The 26156-nt window shown below is 39.0% G+C and overlaps 4 protein-coding genes, 1 long non-coding RNA gene and 1 other non-coding gene across 6 annotated transcripts; 5 read left to right on the forward strand and 1 right to left on the reverse strand.

The window, feature by feature from the left end:
• The first annotated feature begins 1043 nt into the window (after nt 1-1043).
• Nucleotides 1044-8785, forward strand: LOC130733683 (folylpolyglutamate synthase). Its single transcript, XM_057585919.1, has 16 exons — nt 1044-1182; nt 1330-1475; nt 1559-1624; nt 1971-2080; nt 2424-2484; nt 3196-3279; nt 3393-3449; nt 3596-3656; nt 3839-3885; nt 4010-4087; nt 4341-4505; nt 4596-4886; nt 5683-5761; nt 6000-6152; nt 7276-7427; nt 8308-8785. The coding sequence occupies exons 1-16, from the start codon at nt 1170-1172 to the stop codon at nt 8365-8367; spliced, it is 1623 nt and encodes a 540-aa protein (XP_057441902.1). The 5' UTR covers nt 1044-1169; the 3' UTR covers nt 8368-8785.
• A 223-nt stretch (nt 8786-9008) lies between these two features.
• On the reverse strand, nt 9009-10132 carry LOC130733684 (probable glycosyltransferase At3g07620). Its single transcript, XM_057585920.1, has one exon. The coding sequence runs from the start codon at nt 10038-10040 to the stop codon at nt 9147-9149; it is 894 nt and encodes a 297-aa protein (XP_057441903.1). The 5' UTR covers nt 10041-10132; the 3' UTR covers nt 9009-9146.
• A 1826-nt stretch (nt 10133-11958) lies between these two features.
• Nucleotides 11959-13261, forward strand: LOC130726894 (uncharacterized). The gene is made up of 2 exons (XM_057578249.1): nt 11959-12030; nt 12140-13261. The coding sequence occupies exons 1-2, from the start codon at nt 11959-11961 to the stop codon at nt 13259-13261; spliced, it is 1194 nt and encodes a 397-aa protein (XP_057434232.1).
• A 4729-nt stretch (nt 13262-17990) lies between these two features.
• LOC130731611 (uncharacterized) lies at nt 17991-19447 on the forward strand. The gene is made up of 3 exons (XR_009016761.1): nt 17991-18135; nt 18222-18869; nt 18986-19447. It is a non-coding gene; the product is annotated as an uncharacterized LOC130731611 (long non-coding RNA).
• A 2618-nt stretch (nt 19448-22065) lies between these two features.
• On the forward strand, nt 22066-22139 carry TRNAV-CAC (transfer RNA valine (anticodon CAC)). Its single transcript has one exon. It is a non-coding gene; the product is annotated as a tRNA-Val (tRNA).
• Nucleotides 22140-22228: 89 nt separating this feature from the next.
• Nucleotides 22229-26137, forward strand: LOC130733685 (uncharacterized). Its single transcript, XM_057585921.1, has 6 exons — nt 22229-22478; nt 22819-22861; nt 22963-23058; nt 24672-24837; nt 25130-25403; nt 25504-26137. Exons 1-6 carry the CDS (start codon nt 22422-22424, stop codon nt 25693-25695), a joined length of 828 nt encoding a protein of 275 aa, XP_057441904.1. The 5' UTR covers nt 22229-22421; the 3' UTR covers nt 25696-26137.
• Nucleotides 26138-26156: the final 19 nt, after the last annotated feature.

A 26156-nucleotide genomic window follows, 5' to 3' on the forward strand; every position in this document is an offset into this window, starting at 1 on the left:
TTTAGCATGAATGTCTTGTCATAAAAAGGGTGAACGTGAAAGTCATTTTTTAAGTATAGAGAATGCTGATAAAGTTCAAAACTTATGGGATGTTATTGTGATTTTTTTTTTATAAGCCAAAATGATTTGTAGCAAGACAAATGAATAAGCCCAAAGCATGACACCAAGCTGTTTCTACAATAAACACATGGTGGAATTTAGGAAGAAGCAATGCAGTAGAAATTGTAGCATAGAATTTTAATTTTGTATCTGGTATTTGGACTTGTGAAAAGAAACTTGATTAGCAACTCAGTGAAATAAACAGTTTGTATCATTAACTAAAGTTCAACCGTTTATGATTAAAGCTCATCTCCATGAAACATGGATATTGGATAACCCCTAAAGGCCTAAAGTGTCAAGTCAACATCTAAAACAATATAATATGTTGGGTTATTTTTTAATAACCTAATATGGTTTATAAATTAAGACATTTACACTTAAGCTAATAATAAGTTTTGAGTTGATAGGGTGATCTAATTAAGAAGCCTAATTTACATCATATGTCGGTATGAGCTTTGCAATGTTAACACCTCAATAGTAAACCTAATTAGGGTTAATGGGCTCTAATTAGATTTCTATATAAAGATCATAGGGTTTGGTCCCGAAGGCTAATCTCACAAGTCACTCAGAGATTAGTTTGTGGAAGATCATAACCCCACTTGGAAGATCATAATCTCACAAGTCACTCTAATTAGATTTCAAATGATACATGTTTTTTTTTATAAGCAAAATCTCAGGTTTGAGTTTTGTGGATAACAACCACTGGAAGAGTTAACCCCACAATGACGTGAATGTTTTCGGTTCGAACATGATTACTCCTGAAGGAGGATCTCCCGTAAACACATTTAAATTGTTATTTTTAAAATGTGCCAAAAAAAGCTATAAAATGCTAGCTGAAAGAATTTTATACTAAAAAGTAAAAATATATATAAAAAATTAAATCCTAAAATAATTATATACCAAATAAACAATCATCGTATATCACAAAAAACAACTCTTTTCACACACTCTCAATCCTTCAAAATCTCAACTCCACCTACCATTTTTCACCTGCTATCTTCTTCACATTTCACTCCCATCCCTCTCACACTCACACTTTCTGTTTGATTCAGATTCAACCTTCAACCACCATGGCAGAACAAGGTCCTTCTCTATTCATCTCTACCAACCCATGTTTCATCTTTCAATCATTTTTCTTCTTCTCCCTTCTGGGTTGCTTCAACTCATTGAAAAATTTGATTTTGATGAAGTTTGCATTTCTTTTCTCTTGTGGGGTCTTCTCTATTGCAGAGGGTGGCGATACGGTCCCAAAAACTTCATCTTTGACTCCCTATGAAGAAGCAATGGAGGCTTTGTCGTCTTTGATCACTAGACGCACTCGTGCTGATAGTACCAACATGGGGGATCAGTTCAACGTGATGTTTGAGTACCTTAAGGTAATAAAGTTTGTGAATTGAGTTTGAGTTTTTGGTTACTTTGTTGGAAAGGTTGGTGTTAACCATGAAGTGTAATTCCACAGATGTTGGATTTGGAGGAGGATATTTCAAAGATGAAGATTATCCATGTGGCTGGTACCAAAGGGAAGGTACTACTTTCTATTAACTTTGATGGTTTCTTGGAATTGAAGCCATGATGATAAGTTCAATTTGTTTCTTGCAATCATTGATTTATGGCCTCTTATAGTTATCCTCTTATAGTTCGAGAGAAGTTTTTCTATGGATTTATAATTCTGTTATTATATCATAGTTATTCCATGCTTATTCTAATGGTGGATATTGTTTCTTGCAATTATTGATTTGTGGTTGGTAGTTTGTGGCCTATTATAGTTAGAGAAAAGTTTGGCTATGGATTTATAATTCTGTTATTATATCATAGTTATTCTATGCTTATTCTAATGGTGTGTGTTGTTCTTGTGAACTGTGGTTCCATAGGGGTCTACATGCACCTTTTCAGAATCTATATTACGTAACTGCGGTTTTCACACTGGACTCTTTACATCGCCTCACCTTATTGATATCCGAGAACGATTTCGTTTAGATGGGTGAGTTCTTCAGATTCATTTTTTGATTTTATTTCCTTTTCCTCTGCACTCATTTACTTGTGACATGCTCATATTGAATTCATTTTCTACTTTAAATGGGCTGTTTATTTGAACCCTTTGATTTCCATATGTATCTGTCATTTGCTTTGTCTGAGGTGCATAGTGGTCTAATGAATAATTTTGTTGATACTGGACTTGTTTGAACATTATTCTTTAGTATTTGTACTTCTGTTACTTCACCAAATTTCACAGACTGAAGAAAAGACATAATATTATGCGGCCTTTTAGTTGCAGCATAACTTCAGTTCCTTATTCGTTAGCATTATTTTTGTTGCTTCTGCAGTCTGGAAATCTGTGAAGATAAATTTTTAGCATACTTCTGGTGGTGTTATGATAGACTAAAGGTATGTTTCTGTGCATAAGTATTTCATTTGAGTTTGTTTCTGGTCATATTTTTGTTATTTTTTATTTTGAACCACTGCCAAATAGCCTTTGTACTATATCTGTACTACTGATTTCTTATTGCAACTTTAGCATTTTCTGTAAATTAGCTGGCCTGTATCTCTTATGAGCAATAAAGAGAGCATTTCCTGTTAATTAGGTTGTAGTTTGAAGCTTTTTCGTTGTTTTCTTGAGTTATTGCATTGATTTTAGAAGATAATCGTGATGAAAGAGAACAATTAGGCCTGGTGGTGCCCTTGGCCTTGACAAAACTTCAGTGTGGGCTTGTAAATTATGTGTCGGAAAGGGGTCATTAATATTTTTAAATGAGCAGAGGAACAAATGATTGTGAGTGTTGAACTTGGCGTGGTTGTTAAAGCTCTATCGAGTTGGATGTCATATGAAACAAAAAAAAAAACGATAATAAAAAAACATGGTTTTAATGGACAATATGGTGAGTCTAGAAAAACCGCCTTATGTTCTGAAAACCCATGCATTGTTATGCCATAATAATCACAATTCTTGTGTAGTACAACTGTCATACTATATTATAAGTGTATGCTAGCCTGACTGTCAGTGATCACCTAGAAGTGATGTTACATCCTCTTAGAGAATGTTTATAACTTGATGTGCTTACTCATCATGTACTGGTTTCTCATTTTGGTGGTGCACAGGAAAAAACTGACGATAATATTCCAATGCCTCCCTATTTTCGTTTCCTTGCTTTACTTGCCTTCAAGATATTTGCAGCAGAACAGGTTTGATCCCTGTACTTTAAATTTATATGCAAACTTGTTTTTTAGATATACAATATTTTTATATATATCGTTATTAATGAATAAGAGCTACTTTAATTTCAATTTTTATTCAGGTAGATGTTGCTATAATGGAGGTTGGATTAGGTGGCAAATATGATGCGACAAATGTGGTATGTATAGTTCTTATTTCAGCAGAAATCTGTTGGTCTAATATTATAATGCTGCATGGATTTGAATTGTGGTATATTATATATGTATTCATATTTCTAGAAGTAAATAGCTAGGAACAAGCTCATTTCATGTGTTTATGTTTCAGGTTCATAAACCTATTGTGTGTGGAATAACTTCCCTTGGATATGACCACATGGAGATTCTTGGTTAGTTTTCTATTTTTGAATTATTGGTAAAACTTGTTTAATGCACTCCTATAACTATTAAAATATACCTTTAAAGATGGAAGTGATATAGATGAAGCATCAGAATATGGTTGAACATAAAGCTGCAATTCCATTAATTTGTTCAGCCAGTTGGGTTTATTTGTTATGGATTTTATTAACAGGGAATACTCTTGGAGAAATTGCTGGTGAGAAGGCTGGTATCTTCAAGGTATATTTTGGAGTGGAATAGTTTCTTCTTCTTTTGAAGACGAAAACTTCTTTTTGATGTCTATCGACAATGTGAACTTTCTTCCTAATAAATCCTTTTGGTTTATTTGTTCATTTGTTTCTAGGATCGGATTCCAGCTTTTACAACACCACAACCTGATGAAGCCATGCATGTTCTTGAAGAGAAGGCTTCTCAGTTAAATGTATGTTCTTTCATGAAGCTGTTTTGCTTCTTATGAAAGAAATCTGAATGGCTCATCACTTCACGTAATCGTATAATATTGGCATGTCAATATCAAGTAAAAGGGTATAATTTGGCACTATGTTTGTTTAGGATTAAAAATGCAAAGTTATTATGACATGTGATGAGTTTAATTGCAATTTAACATATTGTGCAAGTATGTTTATGTTTTGGTCCTTACATTCAGTCAGCTAAGCACATCTTGCTAACTCCAGGTACCTCTTCAAGTGGTGCCCCCATTAGATGCCAAATTGCTAAATGGTTTAAGACTTGGTCTTGAAGGTGAGCATCAATATTTAAATGCTGCTCTTGCCATTGCACTGTGCAATACATGGCTAAAAAGGACTGGGCATCTTGGAGACACTTTCTTGGAGCAAACTGTAAGTTCCTAAAGTAGTTCTTTTTACACCCTCTTTTTCATTTTTCTTTTTATGCCTTGTTGCTGAAGTGGTTCATCTCCCTGCATGAAGGACCATTTGCCAGAGCAGTTCATTAAAGGGTTAACATGTGCTAGTTTGCAAGGAAGGGCTCAGATTGTTCCTGACCAACTCATCAAGAGTGAAAGATCAGATGAGCTTGTTTTCTTTTTGGATGGAGCTCATAGTCCTGAAAGCATGGAAGTATGTGCAAGGTGGTTTTCTCTTGCCATTAAAGAATACAACCCGGACAAGACCTTGTTTCATCAGCAACCTGATAGTTCTAAACTCTCACATGAAGTAGTGAAGATGCGCCAAATAGGAGACCAGCGAAAACCCACTCCGGTAGATATAAATTTAAAAGCTATCTTGAAATTTAAGTACATATTAGCTGAGAAATTAGCATTTGAAGTTGCATAGGTCACTGTAAAATAAAGTTTTGTAATGCAGTTCTGTTGAGCATGTCCATTCACAAATGTTTGAACTAAGAATAATTAATTTCTAGTGATATCTGATGCTTATAGTTTAAAAATCACCATTTAGGGAACATATGATGTATTTAACATTATCTTAAGGCATGTAGATTAATCTTAATAGGAGCCATAAATATACAGATTATCAATTTTCTTCAAACATCCCAGTTCTATACCTTATAATTCTCAAGAATATAGCTTGAGACAGGTTAGTTGACCTTCTTCTTCGTCAGCTTACTTCAGTCTCCTATTTATCAGTTTAAATCTAGCATTACGTTAACAAAATCACCCATTACCCACAGGATGGTTATTTATCTGATCTCTTTATTCTCTTACTTGTGTTCAGTGTGTTTAGGAAGTCTGTGAACTATTCCTGACTGATGTTTGATTTCCACATACAGACATTTAGACTAAGCTGCATTCTCAGAAGTAATGAGATGCAAATGTTTCAATCTTTGATTTGAAACATCCAGTTTTTACGTTTTTGCTTGACATGTATTGATTCAAACATCAATTTTTCTCAAATGAACACACTAGCTATTTTTAAGGGTTCTTTTGAATAATTAAAAGGTCATTAAATTAGAGAGGAGCTGCCTTTTTTTAAATCAAAATTGATGCTTCATTTTTTCATGAAACTTTTTGAATTGAATTCATTGGATTACTTGCAGATATTGCTGTTCAACTGTTTGACAGTTCGAGATCCTCAGCTGCTTCTTCCTCGCCTGATGAAAACATGTGCTGATCATGGTCAGTAATCTCTGGATTTTTATTAGAACACAATAACCCAATACTGGTTAGTCCTTATATTATATGATTAACAACTTCTAAAGATTAATAGTTTTTCGCAAATAAGTGGCTGACTCCTCTGTTAGTTCTGTTTATGGCTAATATGAGAAAATGTAATTCAGATTTTTTACAGTAATTTTTTTCTGAAGAAAGTTTTCTTTGTCCATGGAATAAAGAAACAGTTAAACTGAAATTGTAGGTGTCTACTTCCAGAAGGCGCTCTTTGTACCAAGTTTATCTGTATACAACAAGGTTGGACCCCAGGCTTTAACACCAACTGATTCTAAAGTTGATCTGTCTTGGCAGTTCAATCTTCAAAGAGTGTGGGAAAATCTCATTGAAGGCAACAAAGGTATTGATTAGTGACATACTAAATTGTATCCAGAATTCAGACTTGCAAATTTGATTATTTGAGATTGTTTTGAGGCTATGGAATAGAGTTAGAGCCATAACTATTGTTAGTGATGGCAACTACGAGAGGTAGATTCTTTTGTGTCAAACTGTCGATTTTGGTTGCACTAGCTAACTCTTTCCCTGTTATTTTTGTAAAAAATCTGCACTTGTTAGGTTGAAGTTATGTGTCAAAAAGAAAACTTTCTATGTAGAGGGAAAAAATGTTGAAGTTGTGAAGATTCTTAGGTTGTGTGCCCTTAACCTTAGATACAATTTTCATATAGTTTCTATAATCCCTAATCTGGCCTTGGAGAATATTGCCTAATTCTGTCTCACTTGCATATAACACTAGCTTAATTCCACTTAATTTATTTTGGCTGTCTCTGTTAGCTATTTTGTCCATGATTAACCTTACTGCAAGAAAAACCAAGTCTTTTTTGTAGTCGATACCTCTAGGCTTTATCAACAACCAAAATTCAATAACACTGAGACTCCGTTGACATTCAGTTCAATGGAATTGAAAAACAAACATAGCGTTAGCCGTAGTAGTTGGAGATCCCAAGACCTTATATACCTCACATTAGTATCTCATATTTCCAATGTGGGTCTAAGTCTCATACCTTGAAATTGAACACTGCAATGTAGACGTCATCCCCTGCGCCACTAATTTGCAGCTGAGGCCTGAGAGACACGATGGAAGGCTTTGATACCAATTGATAACAACCTTGAGAGAACTCTATCACAATATTGAATCTTAACAATATCCCTAGTGACTTTAATGGTTCACCTTAAGTTTGGTTCCATGTTTATGAACCCCTTTTAATCAGATTTCCTTCTTCTAACATGATCAGAGAACTTCAGGATAGTTTCTTTTGTCACGTTCTCCTTAACAAGTCTCAGTCCAACAATCTTATAAAACCATCAAGTCCTAGAGTTCTTTGTGATTTTCTGCATGATGGGAGAATAGCATGTCTCTTTTTCACTCCAACTTTTGCTTTTCTCTTCTCTAAGTTGTGTCTTTGAAGTTAGAGCCTTAGAACATTTCATGACTACAATCTGTTTGTGATCACTTGTCCAAGCAGGTAAAATTACTGAAATTGTTTCTGAAGAACTAAAAGATGATTTGGAAATGAGTGCCAGCAATTGTGAACATAGCGCAGTGTTTTCCTCATTGCCAATAGCAATCAAGTGGCTCAGGGACAGAGTGCAACAAAATCAATCAGTTCGTTTCCAGGTAACATAAGTTACGCAGTAGACTTGTGAATATCTGACATTACAAGATAATAAATTTAATGATAAAATTCGATTAAATATTATGCGCACTTGATACTCATTATTTGAGCTTTATATATCTTGTAGTGTTAAAATTTATGCAAGGGTTTGGGTAAACTTATGAAAAGAGCTTATAACCAATAGCTGTTTTGAGGCCCCGTTTGGAAAAACAGCTTAATTAAGCGCTTATGGTCATAAGCGCTTATGACATAAGCGCTTATTCATAAGCTATTTTTAAAAATTTATTGAAATAAATTAAAAATAAGTTGTATATAAGCATTAGCTGTTTTTCATAAGCTGTCCTGAGTAGCTTATGAAAATAAGCTGAAAATAGCTTATGGCATGCCATAAGCTGTTTGCATAAGCTCTCCCAAACACTGGCATAAGAGCTTATGCTGTCAGATAAGCTCAAATAAGCTCTTCCAAACTGGGCGAGTTTATTTTCATAAGCTGCTTAGATTGACTTACGAATAAGCACTTCTGTGATTAGTGTTTGTTATCACAAGCGTTTAATTAGTTGGTTCACCCAAACACAAACTTCTGTTGTGTTTGAAAGACTTGATACTTGATTACATTATGAACAATTATCACACAATTTTCTCTATTTTTTAGTTCCACCTGTAAGATTTGATAGAATTCCAATGTTTGGTATAGATACAGAATAGAGAATATGGATATCTACAAATTGTTCTTCTTTAAAAAAAAAACAAATTGTTATTGAAAATTGAAATACATACATCTTGAACTAAAATTGATTGCTCTTTTTCAAGCTGAATTATAGCACTTACATTTCTGTCTACTATAAGATCTCTAACATACAAGTTTGTCTGCTGATTCATCAGGTCCTTGTGACTGGTTCTTTACATCTTGTTGGTGACGTGTTGAAATTAGTCAAGAAGTGATTCGTTCTGGCAAAGTTGAAGTTTTCTTGAAGATGATTAAGAGGCTTTCATTATAATTTGGAATCACTTGAAGTGCTAATATTCATGAAGTTAATCCAGATGATGGGTTTTCTTGGCATTAACTCAGTTTATTGCAGACCTAGTAGTGCACTTTGATTCAGAAAGTCCCAACAGAAGACGTTTGATACGTCCACTCCATTGATTCAACCTCAGGGGACTTTCCTCAGAAAATGTAGATTCATTTTCACTATATTCAAGGTTTTGTAATACGTCCAAGCCCAAAAAAGTGTTAGTATGTGTTTGGATATCAGTTGAGTGCAATGAAGATGGACTTTTTTTCATCTCATCCATAATACTATAAGAATTTCATTCATTTTTTAGAGTAATGATATATACACACCTCATCGTTTAAACACTTCATTTCCACCTATTTTTGTTTCTATCTCTCTCCTCTTATCCTCTATCACATCTCATACTTTCTCTCTCATACTTTTTCTTTTCTTCCTATCTCTCTCTTCCTCCACCTCCTTTCACCTCAAAATGAGGTGTGAAGAAATCATAATTCCATTTTTTATCTTAAAGTGCGTGTTAACCGAATATTCAAACATACTTACACCAACACTTATATTCAAACATAATGCTGATTGAAAAATGCAATTAACATATTATTAGTTTCCAAAACTGCACTTTTAAAAATGCAATTACAATTTAAATTAAAGACTACTTGTACAAAAAAATAAAATAGAAATGCTTGTACAAAAACAGTTCTATACAGAGTTCTATTGAGTGCTTCTATATCGGATTGTATGCCTTCTAAGCCACAGCTGATACATGATCGTGTTAAACGCATCCAACGGCAGAGGAGTGTGGTTCCACAGTAAGTGCCTACTCGCCACCACACCCAATCTTCTCATACGCGCGTACCGTTCCCTCCACGCGTCACTCTCATTCAACACGCGCTTCACCGCTTCCTCACTCTCCACAAACACCGCCATCTCCCCCCACCGCAACACATCCATAAACGGCATGTCGTTCACCGGCCCCTCCGCCACCACCACCGGCACACACCCTGAACGCAGCGCTTCCCCCACCCACGACACGTTGCCTTTCCCATACACGCAGAACGCGCCACCGGAAATCACCAGCGCGTGGGGGTCAAGGAACGGAGGAAGCGTGATGTCCTTGTGAGGGACAAACCTCACGCGCGGCGTGGGGAAGCACGATATCTGAACCGCGTTTTTTTTCAGCTCGACGAGGTTCCGGTCGGCCTCGCGGGGGATTCCGGCGCGTGAGAGGTAGAAGTGGTCGGCGCCGAGGGTGCGGTTCCAGTAAGGGAAGTCGTTGCGGATGCGCGTGATGATACGCGCGAGGGAGCGCGTGGAGGTGTGATGGGAGAATGGAAGGAAGAACATGTGTGCTTCTTCAGCGTTTTTGGTGAGGTAAGTGCTGTTGTGTAGTGAAGAGTAGAAGAGAGACTCTGGTTCTGTTCTGAACTTGAATAATTGGGTTTGGTTTGGTTCATACATGAAGACTTTGAAGGTTTTGACCATTTTCTGGTAATTGCGGTTGAGAATTGTGGTGGTTGTGAGGTATGGATTGGGAGAGGGATTGTGTTGTTGTGCTGCTACCATAACTGATAATAGTAAGATGAATGCATAGAGGCTTTGGTACATTTACACTGTGATAAGAGGAAAGTTTTGGTTTGTGGAGTTTGAGGAGAATTGAGCTACTACTTTGGGAGGTTGAAGATGATGAACAACTTGGTCATACACTCAAAACGTCAACATGTTCGAATTAAATCATCAATTAGTTATGTACTTGCAATTGCATCATCATAGCTGGCCATCCACACGTGTCTTTCCTTGACTTAAATTTGTTTTTATTTTTTCACCAATTTAGATTACGCCTTTTTTAGCCAACTATATTCACGGTTAACAACAAGAGCGAGTCAAATGTTTTTGTTTTATCATAGATATCATATCATTTATTGAGACAATCATAGTGTGATAAAAATAAGTCAAATATTACCCCAAAAGTGAGTCTTCTAAGAATTAAACTTTTGACTTTATACATTCATTTTTAATTATTGCGACCAACACTTATTTACTAATCCATTAACTTTTAGCAAAGTAATTAAGGTTTTAAAAAATATTAAGTTATAAAAGTATTTCTTGTATTGTGAAAAATGCATCATTTTCATAATGAAAAGTGTTTTTTACAATTATAATCAAATAAAAAATAACTTAAACTTTAGTTAAAGCTTCTCTAAAATCTAAAATAAATCACTTTTAATATATTATTAAAATCATATTTTTCGCCTTTTTGTACTTTTATTTCACCGATAGTGATTTGAGAAATGTCATTTAATGAGAGATAAATCATTTGAATAAGAGAAAAAATATACAAAGAGGTGGGAGTAAATAATTTCAAAAAGAAAAAAAATTTCGTGTGTAACTATATATTTGTAGTCCCAGTAAGATAGCTCAAGTGGTAAGAGTTGGAGGATCGAACATATGGGTTGGGTAAGGGAAAGTCCAGGGATCGAATCCTGACGGACGCAATTTATCTTTCCGATGTACAAAAAAAAAGAGTTAAGTATCATATTAGTCCTTGTCTTTGAGTCGCCGTCTGATCTAGGTCCCTCGCCTGAAAATTTATTGTAAATGGTCATCTTCTTTGTAAAACGTTTGGAGTAGGTCCTCGCCGGAGCCCGGTGATGAAATGGCAGGCTGACTGGATTAAATTTGCTGACATGGATTAAAAAAAAATTAAATAAAATTAAATAACAAGTCAGAAACTTAAATTTAGTTGAAAAAAATAAAATAAATTAACAAATCTAATTCGAAATTAATTAACAAAATCAAATTCCCCCAAATTAAAAAAATTAATCCACAATCATCTTCTTCCAAAAACTTCTCATTCCCACACTCACGCTATCCCTCTATGTTCCCTTGCTTCTCTTTGTTTCCCCATTAACCCACCTCCACCATTCGACAACCACCTCAACCCCACTGCCACCATACCCACTGCCACCCTTAACCCCAACCTCACCCCAATTGAAACCCTAACCTGCAACCTCACCCCCATCCACCTACAACCTCAACCCGAACACCCACGGGACTGGGCGAGACCCCGGGGTCCCTCACCCAAGAGCGCTTGCCAAGGGCGATGAGCGGACCTGGGGCTTGGGCGGGAAGGCCCAACTGGCCCATTAGGATAAGTAGGAGATGTCAAGCCCAACTCCCCCAACTATAAATAGGGGAATGATACCAATTGTAAAGGACTCTTAGCTCATTTGTGAAATAACAACATGGAAATTCAGTTACTCTCTCTCTAAAGCGGTTACGCTCTCATTCTCTCTAGGAATCTCACATCACGTTCCTTGCATATAAGGTACTATACCTTCACTTTATGTTCTTGGATAGAACATTTGGCGCCGTCTGTGGGGAACGGTAGATTTTGATTCCCGGACTACGTGGAACGCGATTTGGTTTAGAGAAGTTCGATTTTCTGTGTGACTTTCTTCGATTGTCAATCTTTCGCTTGAAGTTCTCTGGTTCGCTGACAAAGATCGATGGAGACACGTCGTCGATGACGAGACGAAGATCAGGAGTGACATCGCGTTTCGCATCCACGTCGCGTGAGAGGCAGGCCGCGACGCGAGTAAGCTCGCCGTGAAGAAACCGATCAGTTAACTCCTCCTCCACCACCACCTCCACCTCCTCCTTCTCCAACCCCTATATTACCTTCTCCGCCAACTTCGCCGGAGCAGCAGGGATCACCAGCGCACTCACCCGAGGCTTCGGGAGAGGAGACTTCGGCACCTCAAGCGCCGATCTCCGCCCAATATTGGAGGCGCTTGATCCGTAGCGTTGATGATATACGGCAGCGAAACGATTACTTGCAAGAACAACTGGAATATTATCGTTCCGAGCAGCAGGATGAAGGCGAGCGTGAAGCGGAAGCCGTGGCTGAATTTGAGCTGTTCTCGGCGGCAGTGAGGGAGGTGGCCATAACAGATAACATGAAGAATATTGTCCTCAAGACATATATCGGGAAAGCTGATCTCAAAGAGCACCTGCTATATTTCAATACAAAAATGGTGATCAATGCAGCCTTTGACGCCGTGAAGTGCAGGATATTTCCATCTACCTTCAAAGGCACGACCATGGCATGGTTCACCACTCTACCCCGAGGATCCATCACGAATTTTCATGACTTCTCATCAAAGTTCCTTGTCCAATTCTCCGCCAGTAAAACCAAGCAAGTGACAATTGAGGATCTCTACAATGTCCGCCAATCCGAGGGTGAGACTCTGAAGCAGTACGTGAAACGATTCAGCGCGGCGTCCGTCAAGATTGAGGAATCAGAGCCACATGCTTGCGCGCGGGCCTTCAAGAACGGCGTACAGCCAGGGAAGTTGAATAGCAAATTGAGCCGAAAGTCCATGGCAGAGATCTGGGCACGAGCGAACACCTACATTCTGGACGAGGAGGATGATGCCTTCAAGCGACGGCGTGCAAGGAAGGAGAAGGATGGCGAGGTGAGAGACGCGTCGCCAGAAGAAAAACAGAGCAAAGAGAGGGGAGAGGGCAGCAAGAGGCGAGATAGGAAAGTAAGGACGGGGGAAAAGGTTGTGAAGGAGCCATTGTACCCTAAAAGGAAAAATTTTGAACGTCGCAGACCGTGGCATCAGGCAGACTCTCGCCGGCGCGAGGAGTCAGGGAAGAGTCTAAATTCACATCTGACAGAGCTGCTTCGTGAGGTCAAGGCGACCCACGCAGTCGAGGAAGCGAGAAAGAGTCCGATCCGCCTCGAGCCGCGTCGGACAAAACGAAGTGGTGCGAGTATCACCGCTCAGCTGGCCACGACACAGGAGACTGTTTTACGCTGAAGAACGAGATTGATAGGATCATTCGAGCGGGGCGATCGCAGATGAATGACCGTGGCGATCGATGGAATGGAGAACAGCAGCAAGGAAACCGATACAAAGGGGGCCGCCGGCAGGATGACCGCAGGCGGGACGATCGCCACCGTACGCCAACCGCTGACAAAAAGGAAACACTGGCAACAAGGAAGAAACCTTTAATAAGGATCTTGAGCCGCCAGTTGGGACAATCAACACAATCACAGGTGGTTTCGGCGGGGGCGAAGACACGACTTCGGCGAGGCGAAGGCACGTGAGAGCAGTGACATCAATGCAACAGTATGAGACCCCATTCGGTTTCCATCACCCAGATATTGTGATATCCTCGGCAGATTTCGAGGGGATCAAGACACACAAAGATGATCCCGTGGTTGTAATGATAAGGATTAATATTTTTAATGTGCGGCGAGTTCTTTTGGACGAAGGAAGCTCCGCCGACATCATCTATGGAGATGCTTTTGATCAACTAGGATTGACAGACAAAGATTTGATGCCGTATACAGGAACGTTGGTAGGCTTCTCGGGCGAGCAAGTCTGGGTACGCGGGTATATAGATATGGACACAATTTTTGGTATTGATGATACCGCCAAGCTACTCCGTGTAAGGTATCTTGTGTTGCAGTTTGTAGCATCCTACAATGTAATCATTGGAAGGAACACACTCAACCGCCTCTACGCAGTAATTTTGACGGCGCACTTGGCAGTGCAATATCAGCTGATGTGTGGAAGAGTGGGGAAGATTGTAGTTGATCAAAGGAGGGAGAAAGAGTGTTACAACAACTGTCCCAGCCTGTATGGAAAGAAATGAGCTGGCGAGGAGCACCGATGTCATGAAATTGAGATCATACAAGGCAGTCAAGATCAGCAGGGCGAACAGAAGCGGGGGCGAGACGAGCTGGGAACGCTGGAACAGACGGTGGACAGGAAAATAGCCGAATCGAAGAACAACCAAGGACAAGGTAGGTTGGATGGCAGGTCAGGCAAGGATAGGCAATTTACAGATGCGCGGGCTGAGGAACGCTGGGCAAGCATAGTAGATGATCTGGAAAGGTACAAATTCAGCAGAGGGGTGCTGGCGATTGAGCCCAGGCTCAAGATTGGGCTGGAAAAGCTGGTGGAAGACAACTTCGACCTTTTTAGCTGGATCCCGAAGGATGCCACACTTTGGGAGCTGCCAAAGTTTAGGAAGCCAGCTCTCCCAATTGAGCACACAGATGAACAAAAAGGAAACAAGGTTTGTCAGGGAATGGACCGAGAGATTTCCAAGTATGGTGGCGTTAAGGAAAAGAGATCTGGGTACTTGGGCGATCACAGGGCAAACCAAAGGCGGGGAAAAAGGGGCTGACACATCTTGGCGAGGTCAAAGGAAAGGGTAAGGCAAAGCGCCGGAAGCCGGCGGGAACGACAACTTTCAAGAACAAGTTAATTGGACACGGTAAGCGGGACAACGAGGCAGGAAAGGCTCACCATTACGCTAGGGCGTGGTGGCAAAGGGATCAACCCCGCAATGACAGTGAGTGGATAGCGAGCACATCAGGCTCGAAGGATGAGGTGTTGGGCACAGTGTTTTGAACCAAGAGGCTGGAAGCTGGAGCATGAAAGAGGCTGGAGCAGCGGAGCGACGAGGAAACCAAAAATTAGGACCCAAAAATAAAGATGCACTTTTTTTCTCTGACACGGGAGTTTTTTAATGAGGCATCCCCCAATGTAAAAACTTTTACAAATCAAATCCAAAAGGATATTCTCAAGCAATACTCCTAGAACAACTGCAATACGACGGTCGCCCGGTGGGAAAAATTCCCTGAAGGTTGCGATCTCAACACGACCTTGATGTCTGGGGATCGCTCCGGAAAAGTCCGGTGTGAACCGATGCTACCTCGATAGCAATTCAACTAACATGTCACGTTCGCCCGTTGGGAAAAATTCCCTGAAGGTGGCAATCCCAACACGACCTTGATGTCTGGGGATTGCTCCGGAAAGTCCGGCGCGAATCGCTGACCTCTCGTTGGCGATGTGTGCGGATAAGCCCTTATCCCAAGAGATAAGTCCCTTACCCCAAAAGTCTCCCCGAAATATGGGCAAATGAGACCTCCCCAAAATATGGGTGAGAACAAAAACTAGGCATAAGTCTGGGTAAACCTATATGGTCATTGAGTCCTAGCAACTGTAAGTCCTCGCCGGGACAAAACCGGCAAGGCCACACCTGCTCTTACGGGAAATATTGGTGTGAAAAGAAAGCCTCAGTCCAAGACTGAGCAAAAGTCCTAGTTTCGCTGGCACACATTCAAAATCGCTAGACGATCACAAAATACAAAGCCCAAAGGGCAGAAGGGCGAACACGAGGAAAGAAATGAATAAGCGAAATTGCAGCAAACTTTAATTACGAAACATGGGGTTATATTAATTACAAAAAAAAAAGCAATACAAAATATTCAAACTACATTAACATCTTCTATTTCTCTTGCGCTTTCAGCAGCCGCAAAATACTCAGCATCAAAGCCTTGAGGATCATCCGGGCCAACCAATCCGTGGGGGGTGACCCTCTTGAAGGCTCCCATTCCGCTGAGGCTGATTCCCTCGTAAAGGTATTGAACTTGGGCTTTGGCGAGGAAAAAGCCACGACCACACTCTTCCACAGCCTCAGCAGCAGCCTTGGCCGCCAAAGCCCGGAGGGTCCTGATCTCAGAGTCCGCACGGGTTCCCGCGTCAGCGACGACTTTGGCCTATGTCTCCAATTCAGATCTCACATCGGCAAGAGACTCGTTAGTCGACCCCAACTCACTACGAAGAAATGCAATCTCTTTGTCTTTGGCAAGGCAAGCTGCCCTACCCGCGGCAATCACCTCGGCCTTCACTTTCAGCTCCTGTTGCAAATCATCCCGCTCGCCCTCTAGTTCCTCCGTTCTTCCTTCACAAGCGGACAAGTCAGCCTCGCGACAGCTCATCTCGATACCCAAATTGTTCAGTTTAGTCATCTGGGCCGCTACCTGAGTCAACAACTTGTCACGCTCGTCATACGCTTTGAGGGTAGCACAGCGGTAACCCTCAGCCTTCTGGCGAAGCTCTTCAACTTCAGCAGTTGTAGTTGAGTCCTGCGATAACTTGGCGAAGAGACACCCAGCACGAAAAAGGTTCGAGATGGCCTCTCGCGCTACATCGTCAAGGTCAGGATTCTCAGTTCCTCTTATGCTGCCAAGAAAAGGGTCAGTTAGCATAAGGTCAACAAGGGAGGGTTGGTGGTTTGAAGCAAAACACGTTTGGTCATCAATGATCGGATGGCTAGCGGCGGGAGAGGAACGGTGAGGCGAAAGCGAGGCGATGGGAGTTTGGTCTCCACTGTTACGACTCATGGTAGGGACGAGGAAGGCCCTAGGTGGGCTTGCCTCAGCTTGGCGACATAAACGATCAGGAGAAAGGGTCGTTTGGGGAGCACCAGAGGGAATATCTTCAGAAGCATGTTGATCAGCAATAACTTCCTCAGGAAAGGGCAAGGGCCCCGCATCGCCCGTAGGATTTGGCTTTTCCCCGCCCGCCAGGTCTTGGCGAGGGGCAGGAGTTTCACCAGCCCGGGGTCTCTTGGTCTTCTTCTTTTTCTTCTTTTTCGACTTTTGAGGCGAAGGAGTCGCGACCCTCGACTTTTCATCTGTGCCAGGGTTGACCCTTTTGGATTTTTGGGATTTTCTTGTTGGGGAAGATTGGTCAGCGTCACCGGTAGATCTCGGAGCCGGCTCGTCAATCCCTAGTGGTAGGATGGTGTCTCGAATTTTATAAACTCCCTCAATTCTAAAGATTTACAATCCACCCCTCCATTTTTTTATAAATAAAAAATAAAAACATTTATAAAAAATGGACAGGTGTGAATTATTTATTGGCCTCATCGTTTAGGTATAATACATTATAGGTATCATAGAAACCACCAGAAATAAATGATAATATGATATACGATTGCTCAGAAAGTGAAGTTGATCCATTAGGGTTAGGGATGGAAGTAGGCCAGACTGTCGACAGGGGCCCATGGCCTCGCCTACGTCAGGCTTAGACTAGGCCGAATTACTAAATAGATAAGGCCAATGATTTTTTAAAAGCCTATTTAGCTAAAATTGTCAGGTTTTGGCCACACAAAAAGCCTTACAAGCCTAACAGGCCGGCCTATTTAAATAAATAAATAAATATATTTTTTATTATTTTCATTATATTTTTATTATAATATCTTAAAATTATATACTTGTTGAATTATTTATATGTTTAAATATGTGAGACTATATAATGATTTAAATGTACGTATAAGACTTTTAGAAAATTACTACTGACTTATAATCATATTATTGTATTTTAAATCATTAGTTTATAAGTTTGTTGACATGTTTACAAGTTAAATTTTTTTAATTACAAGTCTTCTTGAATGTATGACTATGAAACAAACTTTTAAATAGACTATCAGGTCAGATCAGACTTCCAAATAGATAATCTTAGACCTAAAAAAAACATTTGACGGGCCACAGGCAAGGCTCAGGCCTGAAATATTTTAAGCAGGCTCAACCTATTTAAGCAAAGAGTATTGAAACTCAGCGTATTTTCACCCCTAATTAGAAGGGGAAAAAAAATCTATTAGATAGTAATATAAAATATAGAGAAATTAGAGTAGTATTTAAAATAGAAAACCAATCTGTAACAAAATAAATAGAAAAAGTTGAGATAAGAGTAATGACAAAATCAAAATCAAAATCAAAGAGATATTAAAGAAATCGAGAAAGGGAGTTATTTTTGTTTTGCTTCATCATCGTCGCTGTGATCATCGACGGGACATCAGCCATGTCTGACCAGAGCGATTCATCGTGCCTGTGAGTGAACTCGTTTTGGATTTCAGTCTTTCTTGTTTTCTCTGTTTCGTTTCTTATTTTATTGGAATTTATTCGTAATATTTCAGGAAATTAATGGTGGATCTGGCCACCGGAGATGATGATGATAACTCAAAGGTGTTGATGCACCCTCTAACCATGAAAACCCTCAAAGTTTGTGATGGCGATATTATACTGATCAAGGGGAAGAAATTGAGGGACACGATTTGCAGAGCCCATGTTGATGAGTCATGCAAGGAGTCCAAGATCAGGATGAACAGAGTTGTGAGGTGCAATTTGAGGGTTTATCTTGGAGATTCTGTGACCGTGCACCCGTGCACCTATTCATGACTCCGTTTATGATGACTCCTTTTATGCTGTCTCTGGCAATCTCGTTAAAGGCTTCTTGAAACCATACTTCTCAGAGGTTCAGGTTCAGGCATATCGACCCGTCACAAAAGGAGATGTATTTCTTGTCCCAGCCATGAGAAGTGTAGAGTTCAAGGTCATTCAAATTGAAACCGAGATTGATATTGATAATCACTATTGTGTTGTTGCTCCTGACACTGGAATTTTCTGTGAGGGGGAGCCTGTGAAGGAGGAAGTATGGATCCAACAACCTGGGTACGATTGTTTCGGGGGAAATTGATAGGGAAATTGGTATTGGTGCTCTTGATGAAGCTGGACGACTTGAACTCCTTCGCATATATACCAACCACTTGAAGCTTTCTTCTGATGTAAGTTGAGCATTTTATTTTCTGTTGTTGACTTTTTGTGTTCTTGTTTGTTTAAACTTGTGCTGCATATATAGCTAGCTTATTCATTCAAGTATTCTGGTTCTCTTACACTGTAGGTTGATTTAAAGGGAATTGCAGAACTTACCAATGGTTATTCTGGTGCTGACCTTGTTCATATTTGCGCTGATGCTATTTTGAAGTGCTTTAGGGAGAAGGAGGAGGAGGCGGAGGTTTTCAGCGATTCAAAAGGGGAGTTTGTTGATGCTGAAGTGTGGAATTCTCTTACCGTTGCAAATGAGCATTTCCATATTAGAAAGAAAAAAGATCTTTGGTAGTTTTCTCTTTTTTGTTGGCCTAGGCAATGTAGCTAAAGAATGCCAAACTAGCTTTATCAGCATGAAAAAGGCCTAGAATTGCTTGTAGTTTGGTGAAAGTGAAGCCAGTTTTTGAGTAAGACCAGACAATCTGCTCCATATATCATATTATGCTTTTACCCATTATTGATATTAAACCCAGTTCTACTTGTGCATGTATCTTTTGAATTAAGGTTGGTATATTAGGGACATGAATTAACCAGACTCCATTTCCTCTTTGGTATAGAATCGGATAAGATATTAGCCACAATAATGTTATATCGATCTCATCCGAACTTGAGGTGAAGATATTTTTATGACGGAAATTAACAAAATTCAGGCAATGTTTTGAGAGGGAAAACCAAACAGTAGCAGCATTGATTTCTTCTACACACTATGACCAACTCAATTAGCAACCCAAATAGAGTTGTCGGAGATGAGCTCTCGAGTTTAAGATGAGCTCTCGAGTTTAATTTCCGCACAATACGCAGGAGGGAAATGAAGAGTTTATACTGTAACTAAATCGAGCCGTGTATGTCTTGATACGCTCGCCCACTTGCTGACGAATATTGAATAAATCAGCCGGGGTCGCCTTTTGTGTTTGATTGGCCGAAAATTGTGTTAAAAACTTAGTTGACAAATTAGTGAAGTTTGAAATGGAATATGGAGGTTGTTTGATAAACCAAGTCATAGCCACGCCCTTAAACGTTGAAGGTAACAATCTGCACTTCACGGTGTCGGTCGCCCCGCCAATTACCATTTTAGTATTAAAATACCGCAAATGGTCGATTGGGTTGGTATCTCCCACATACATATCCAAAGTCAAAGTTTGCAAATGCTCTGGAATCTCAACTGCAGCCACCACGGCCGCAAAGGGCTGAAAATCCACCATGTCCTCAGCATCTACGCGTTGTCCACGCCTTAAGTCACGCATTTGATTAAGGTACTCCACCTGAGCCTATAAGTGTTCATTCTGACGTTGGACCGCCTGAATGGTATCCAACACCTGCTTTAGCTCCACAGATGAAGCTCTAGGTGCATGGTCCTTCGCTTGCACCAGCGTTTCAACACGTGGATCCTCCGTCTCCGGAGTGTTAAGTTTCGCCTTAAGGTCCAGTCCTGACCTTACAGGTGCAGCTGGTCGAACTGGGTTGTCTGGCGTTGTGGTGGCGTGATATCGCACCGCCACCGATGCCCCATCGGAGGAAGCCTCCTCCTCCATTTCATGCTGGATCGCATGCGCCTGGCTTCTGCCTCCACTGTGACGGCCACCACCACGACGGCATGGTGCCCACCCACCACAAGAACATGTCTCCATCAAAGAATGAACTGCCTCTCACGTCAGTAGAAGAACAATCACTGAGTAAGAGCCACAGACGGCGTCAATGTTCTGGTCTAAGGTCTAACAATGGATATAGAATATCCTTGATGAACCCTAGCATAGCTAAAAGAATATAAGTAATATATGAATAAGGAAATTATCTCATTAATGATAAAAAAGTGTCTAGTACAAGGTGATGACACCCCTTTTATAGTAGGAGTGATCTTGATCTTTATCTAGAATATTCATGGGTTTGGGCCTTACATGCAGGGCTCAAATCCCTATGTAGAATAAGACAAATATATATGTGTATAATACATCAAGACAAAATAACCCGGGCCCCTGTCTTCCAGCTGGGACCTGTGTCCTTATCCACTAGGTGTTGGCCTTGTCGGGCGGGTCAACGGGCTTGTAACGACCCGCCCGGTCCAAAATAAAAAATAATTTATACTTTAGATAAATCTAAAATAGATCACCATAACATATTCTTAAAATCATCTTTTTCGTCATTTTGTACTTTCATTTCGCCCATAGTGATTTGAGAAATGTCATTTTTTTGTTACAATAGAAAGAATGAGAAATGTTGTCCCCGAGGATTAGCTCAAGTTGTAAGAGTTAGAGGACATAAGGGTTGGGAGGGGAAGGTCCAGGGTTCGAATCCTAGAAGAGAAATTTAAAGGAATTTTCTAACTTACTAACAATTAACCACTAACATTTAAATGAGTTTTAAAAGAAAGAGAAAAATATAATAAAGGTGGGGGAGTAAATATATCAAGAAGACAATACAACTGTTTTGAAGAATCAATATCAATATATCAATATATATTAGAAAAGAAGAACTTTCATCAGACTGATTTAGTGACGTGTCATTCTCACGTTAATTCTTAGTGACGTGTCATTCTCACAAAAAAAAATCCACGTGTCATTCTCAGGTTAATTCTCATAAAAAATACATTTTTAAATTTTAGATTTGATTAGGATTTAAGTTGTTTATTTCATGATTTTATCTTAATTTATCTTATTATTTATCTGAAAACGAACTCGCATAATCACGTTCATGATTAATTGATGTATCAAATATAATGGCTTAAATGACCTTTTGGTCCTTAAAATTGTAAAGGAAATCAAATTGAGTACCTGAAAAATTTTCGCATGAAATTGGATCCTTAGAATATTTTTTTTAATCAAATTAAGTCATTTTTCTCAATTTTGACCGGTCAACGGTTCAATGGCAAGCCTAGTCAGCGGAGGATGGCCACGTGGACCTTTTCACATCAATTTTAGTCTTTTGAAAAATATTTTAATCAATTTTAGTCTATGTTCTTCCCTATTGAATTTTTTTTTGCCTCTAATTTTCTAGGTTTTCGAAGAACAAGGTGAATATGATGAACGTATAGTTTTTTTAGGATTTTGAATTTATGGGTTTAAGGATTTGAGTTATGGAGTAAGTGGAAGAAGGTGGAAGAGGAAGAAGATGAAGGTGGAAGAACACGGGCTACTAGTTTTGACAAGCAAGTCTGAAGTCTGGGTGGTGTAGTCGGTTATCACGCTAGTCTCACACACTAGAGGTCCCCGGTTCGAACCCGGGCTCAGACATTCCTTCTTTTTTTTATCAACCGACTTAACCCATATAGCCATCACAATTTTTTTTTATTTCTTTTCAAAAAATATCAAAAGGTGCGTGTCCATGCCCTTGTGAATTGAGCTTCCAATCCTGTGAATCACAGACCACGAGCCCTTCTGTTCTCCTCTCTGCACGTTGCTACAAAAAAAGCAACGGTTTCTTCCTTCTTCATCATCTTCTTCTGCCATCTAGGGTTCAGTTTCCGATGAACTAACCACGATCTGTGTCTACGCGTGCGTTCTCTCTGCATTGCGATGGAGGAATCTTCCTACACCGGCCTCCCAACTAGCCACTTGCTCGGTTCAGTTCCCGTAAGCATCCTTCCTTCTTTATTCAATTCATCGCATTCGCATGCTTGATCACGTTGCACAGAATCGATCTATTAGGTTCATTTCATAGTTGTGGAGATTGATTTAGCTAAATTAAATTTCGAATCATGAAAAATTAAATTAAATTGTGGAAAAACAAGAAACAATCGCTAAATTAAGTAGGAGAATTTGCACTAAATAGATCTTGAAATTATTTTGTTCAAGAATTTGTTTGATCTGAATTACTGTTCTGTTTATCTTTTTGTGAATAACAAGTTCTTTTGATTTTGAATATATCCGAATTTAGTTCAGTAATTTATACATTTTTGTGTTTGGTGCTCAGGCTGCCATAACTGAAGATAATAATAGCTCGAAACATGCGCCGGGTATGGAGTTATCTATAAGCATTGACCATTTGTTTATTGTAATGTGATTTTATATTATTTCCTGCTTTGAAACATTTTGATTTTGGACATGCATCCTGCAGCCCCAGCCCCAGGCCCTGGTGCAAATATGCAAAATTTCCCTCCACGGAATGGAGGAGACGGGGGACGAGGATATCAAACTATTGGCAGTCCTACTGGTATGTTAACAAAGTTTTTTAGTGATTCCGAGATACTTGTTTCTTTTTCTGCTCATTTTAATGACTTTACAGTATTTTTGTAGTTCTGTTGTCTAGTCCATGGCTGTTTTCTGTTGATGACAATCACTAACTAGTATATGCATCAAAAGTTATAATAAATTGATGACTGGTGCAGTAGTGCGGAGAAGGTCTTTACTTTGGTTAGTTGTATCTGACAGGTACTTGGATTTAGTCGGTTTGTAGGAGGGTTAGTGAGGCATGTAACTATACATAGGGAGTGTTAAGAGGGATTAGCTATCCTAGGGATCATATGTTTAATTGTGGTTTGGCCGTTTGGGAGAGAGTGGAGCCTCTCGAATGCTCTACATCTTTGCCCATTCTCTCTCTCTCTAATTCCTAATTGGGAATTAGGATTCATCTTGAATAGTACTCTTTCTCTCTACATTCTTGGTTGAGTTCTATCAGTATCTGTGTTATAAATGACCAATTCGAGCATATTTGTTTTCTGACATTTCTCTTTTCATGATGTTTGTACCTTTTATCATATAAACTTGTCCCTGTTTTCCTTTCATCCTTAACTATTTTGTAAAATTCTAAAAGAAAAAAACTGATTATAATCCCAGGCCTTCTTCACCCAGCTTTTGTTTTGGGTGATAGTTAGTATATTCTGTAATTTCTTTAATATGTTTCTCTTATGATGTTACAATTGTTTATTTCCTATTTTGACACTTCCATGTATGATGCTGAGAATCTCTTCCTTTTTTTCCTTTGTTCTTCCCAGACTTTGAGGCCAAATTTGAATTGCTTGAGTATGGATGTCGTAGAATGTTCTATTGTTTAGTTATTTTATTTCCACTCTCAACCTAATAGTCTATTGAGTTAAGTGATATTTTCACCCCTTTTACATTGTGCTACTTAAATAGAAAAGCTTCCATGCTGTCTCTTATTTAAATAAATTTTAAATTTGCTCATTAAAAACCTTGTATTTTAGGTGCATCTTCTGGTTAACAGGAATCAACGTTTACTAATTAGATACCATATATTAATTTGAGTTGTTGTTTATTTTTATACTTTCACCTATTCTTTTCAGTATGACATAATCATGAGCTTTTTCCTCTTATTCATCTCTATCATCAATAACCTCTCTCTAGTTGAAACAATTAACATTTATAAATTGTGAACTATTATATTTTATATGTACTTCAGTTTCAACTCATCATTAGTGAGAACCAGCCACCTTAAAACCCAGAGATTTTACCACTATGTATGTAGTATCTTACAGACTTCCTTATATCTGTCAAATAATTTTTGTATTTGTTTTAATAATGTTCATTGACACTAAATGTTAGCATACTTCATGAATGACATTTACACCCTTCTAGTATTTGCAATATAACACCATATCCAAACACCAACCAATATTTCCAATTATGGCTTTATTCCACTCGTAATTGCATATGTTAAGGTTTTTTCCAAATTTTGAATGATCTTGATTTAGTTTCATTTCTTAGTTTTTACCAAGATTCATATTTGAGAATAGCCACGATTTGTATTGTCATTGTCATTTGCGATTTAATGCCATTTATTAATCTCTAGTTTGTTCATCCATGTAGAAGCTTTTGAACAACAGCCAGCAAACAACTGGAGAGGATTTTTTAACGTCTCGTCTTACTCACAATATTTCAATATAGATACGGATGATGTCATAACCAGATTGATAAGTTCCTTGAACCCAGTTGCTGGAGACTTTTTCAGCAAGATAGATGCTAACCCTGATTTGTACGCTTTTTTTTTTTTTACTAATGTGCTTCTGTACTTTCAATAATCAAATTAGAGGTACTCTATTGACGTATGGTACTTGGCGGTTTTATTTTTTTTATTTAATTGGACTGTTACCATAGCATTTTTGCCTGTCATTTTTCTTCCATTCCCCTTCTCTTTTTTCTATAGATACTGAAGTTCTGGGAGACATTTGCTCAACTTATTCTAGATTGTCTTCACCCTACCCCAAAAAGCATAAATAGTATGTGTTAATAAGTATTAATAGTGCAATTCTTTTCTGTTGTTATAGATATGGGCTTGTCTGGATTTCAACAACATTGGTGTTTATACTTGCCTCCCTTGGAAATCTTGGTACATACCTCATGCAAAAACATGCAGATAAAAGTTCCTCTTGGAGCTTTGATGTAAGCTATGTGAATATGGCTGCATGCTCTATCTATGGGTATACTATAGTGGTCCCAGTGGCATACTATTTCTTCCTGCAGTATATGGGTTCAAATGCTAGCCTTGTAAGGTTTTGGTGCATGTGGGGGTATTCCCTCACCATTTTCAACATCTCCTCTGTAAGTTTCTGTTTCCACCAATATGCAAATTGTGTAGATATTTATACTATTACTATTTTTTTGAAAACTATCTAATTCATATTACTTGGATTGCTTTCAGTTTTTGTTGATAATTCCCGTTGAGATTCTTCGGTGGCTTATAATACTCCTTTCTGGGGGTGCGTCAGCTAGTTTTGTTGCCTTAAACCTGAGGTCTTACATAGAAAGTGTTGATCTTCAAGTGGCGGTTGTTGCCGCATTTTTCTTGCAAATAGCTTTGGCAGTCTTCATCAAGGTTTGGTTCTTTGCATAGCTAAATGCACTGCAGTAGTGAAGAATAAGACTCAAATACTATCCTTGTTAGCTCACTTCATTGTCTAACTTCATTCAAGACGTGAGAGGAATTGTTTGAAGCAGAATTGGTTTGGTTTTTTGGATTTACTAGAATGTAACTGAGAAGAATTCCAGAGTAGTGTGGTTTCTGTATCAGCTTGGTCTGAGTGTTGGTATCATTTAGGCCTTAAAGCCTAGTGGAAGACCAATATTTTGGAAGGAGAAGATGAACAATCATTGATTGTAATATCTGCGTCTAAATGTTTAAGCTTCTTGCATATTTGTGTAAATATTCCACGTCAAGTAACTTTTGTAGTCGATTTTGTTCTAAGATGTAAAAAAAAAGTCTATGTAGCTGTTTTGTGCGAATCAAAGGCCAATTGACCCCTTCCCCTCTCTTTTAAAGCATTGAAAAATTTGCATGCTGTTGTTTTTGGTTGA

This window comes from Lotus japonicus, chromosome 1 (genome assembly GCF_012489685.1).
Source record: "Lotus japonicus ecotype B-129 chromosome 1, LjGifu_v1.2".
NCBI classification, from domain to species: Eukaryota; Viridiplantae; Streptophyta; class Magnoliopsida; order Fabales; family Fabaceae; genus Lotus; species Lotus japonicus.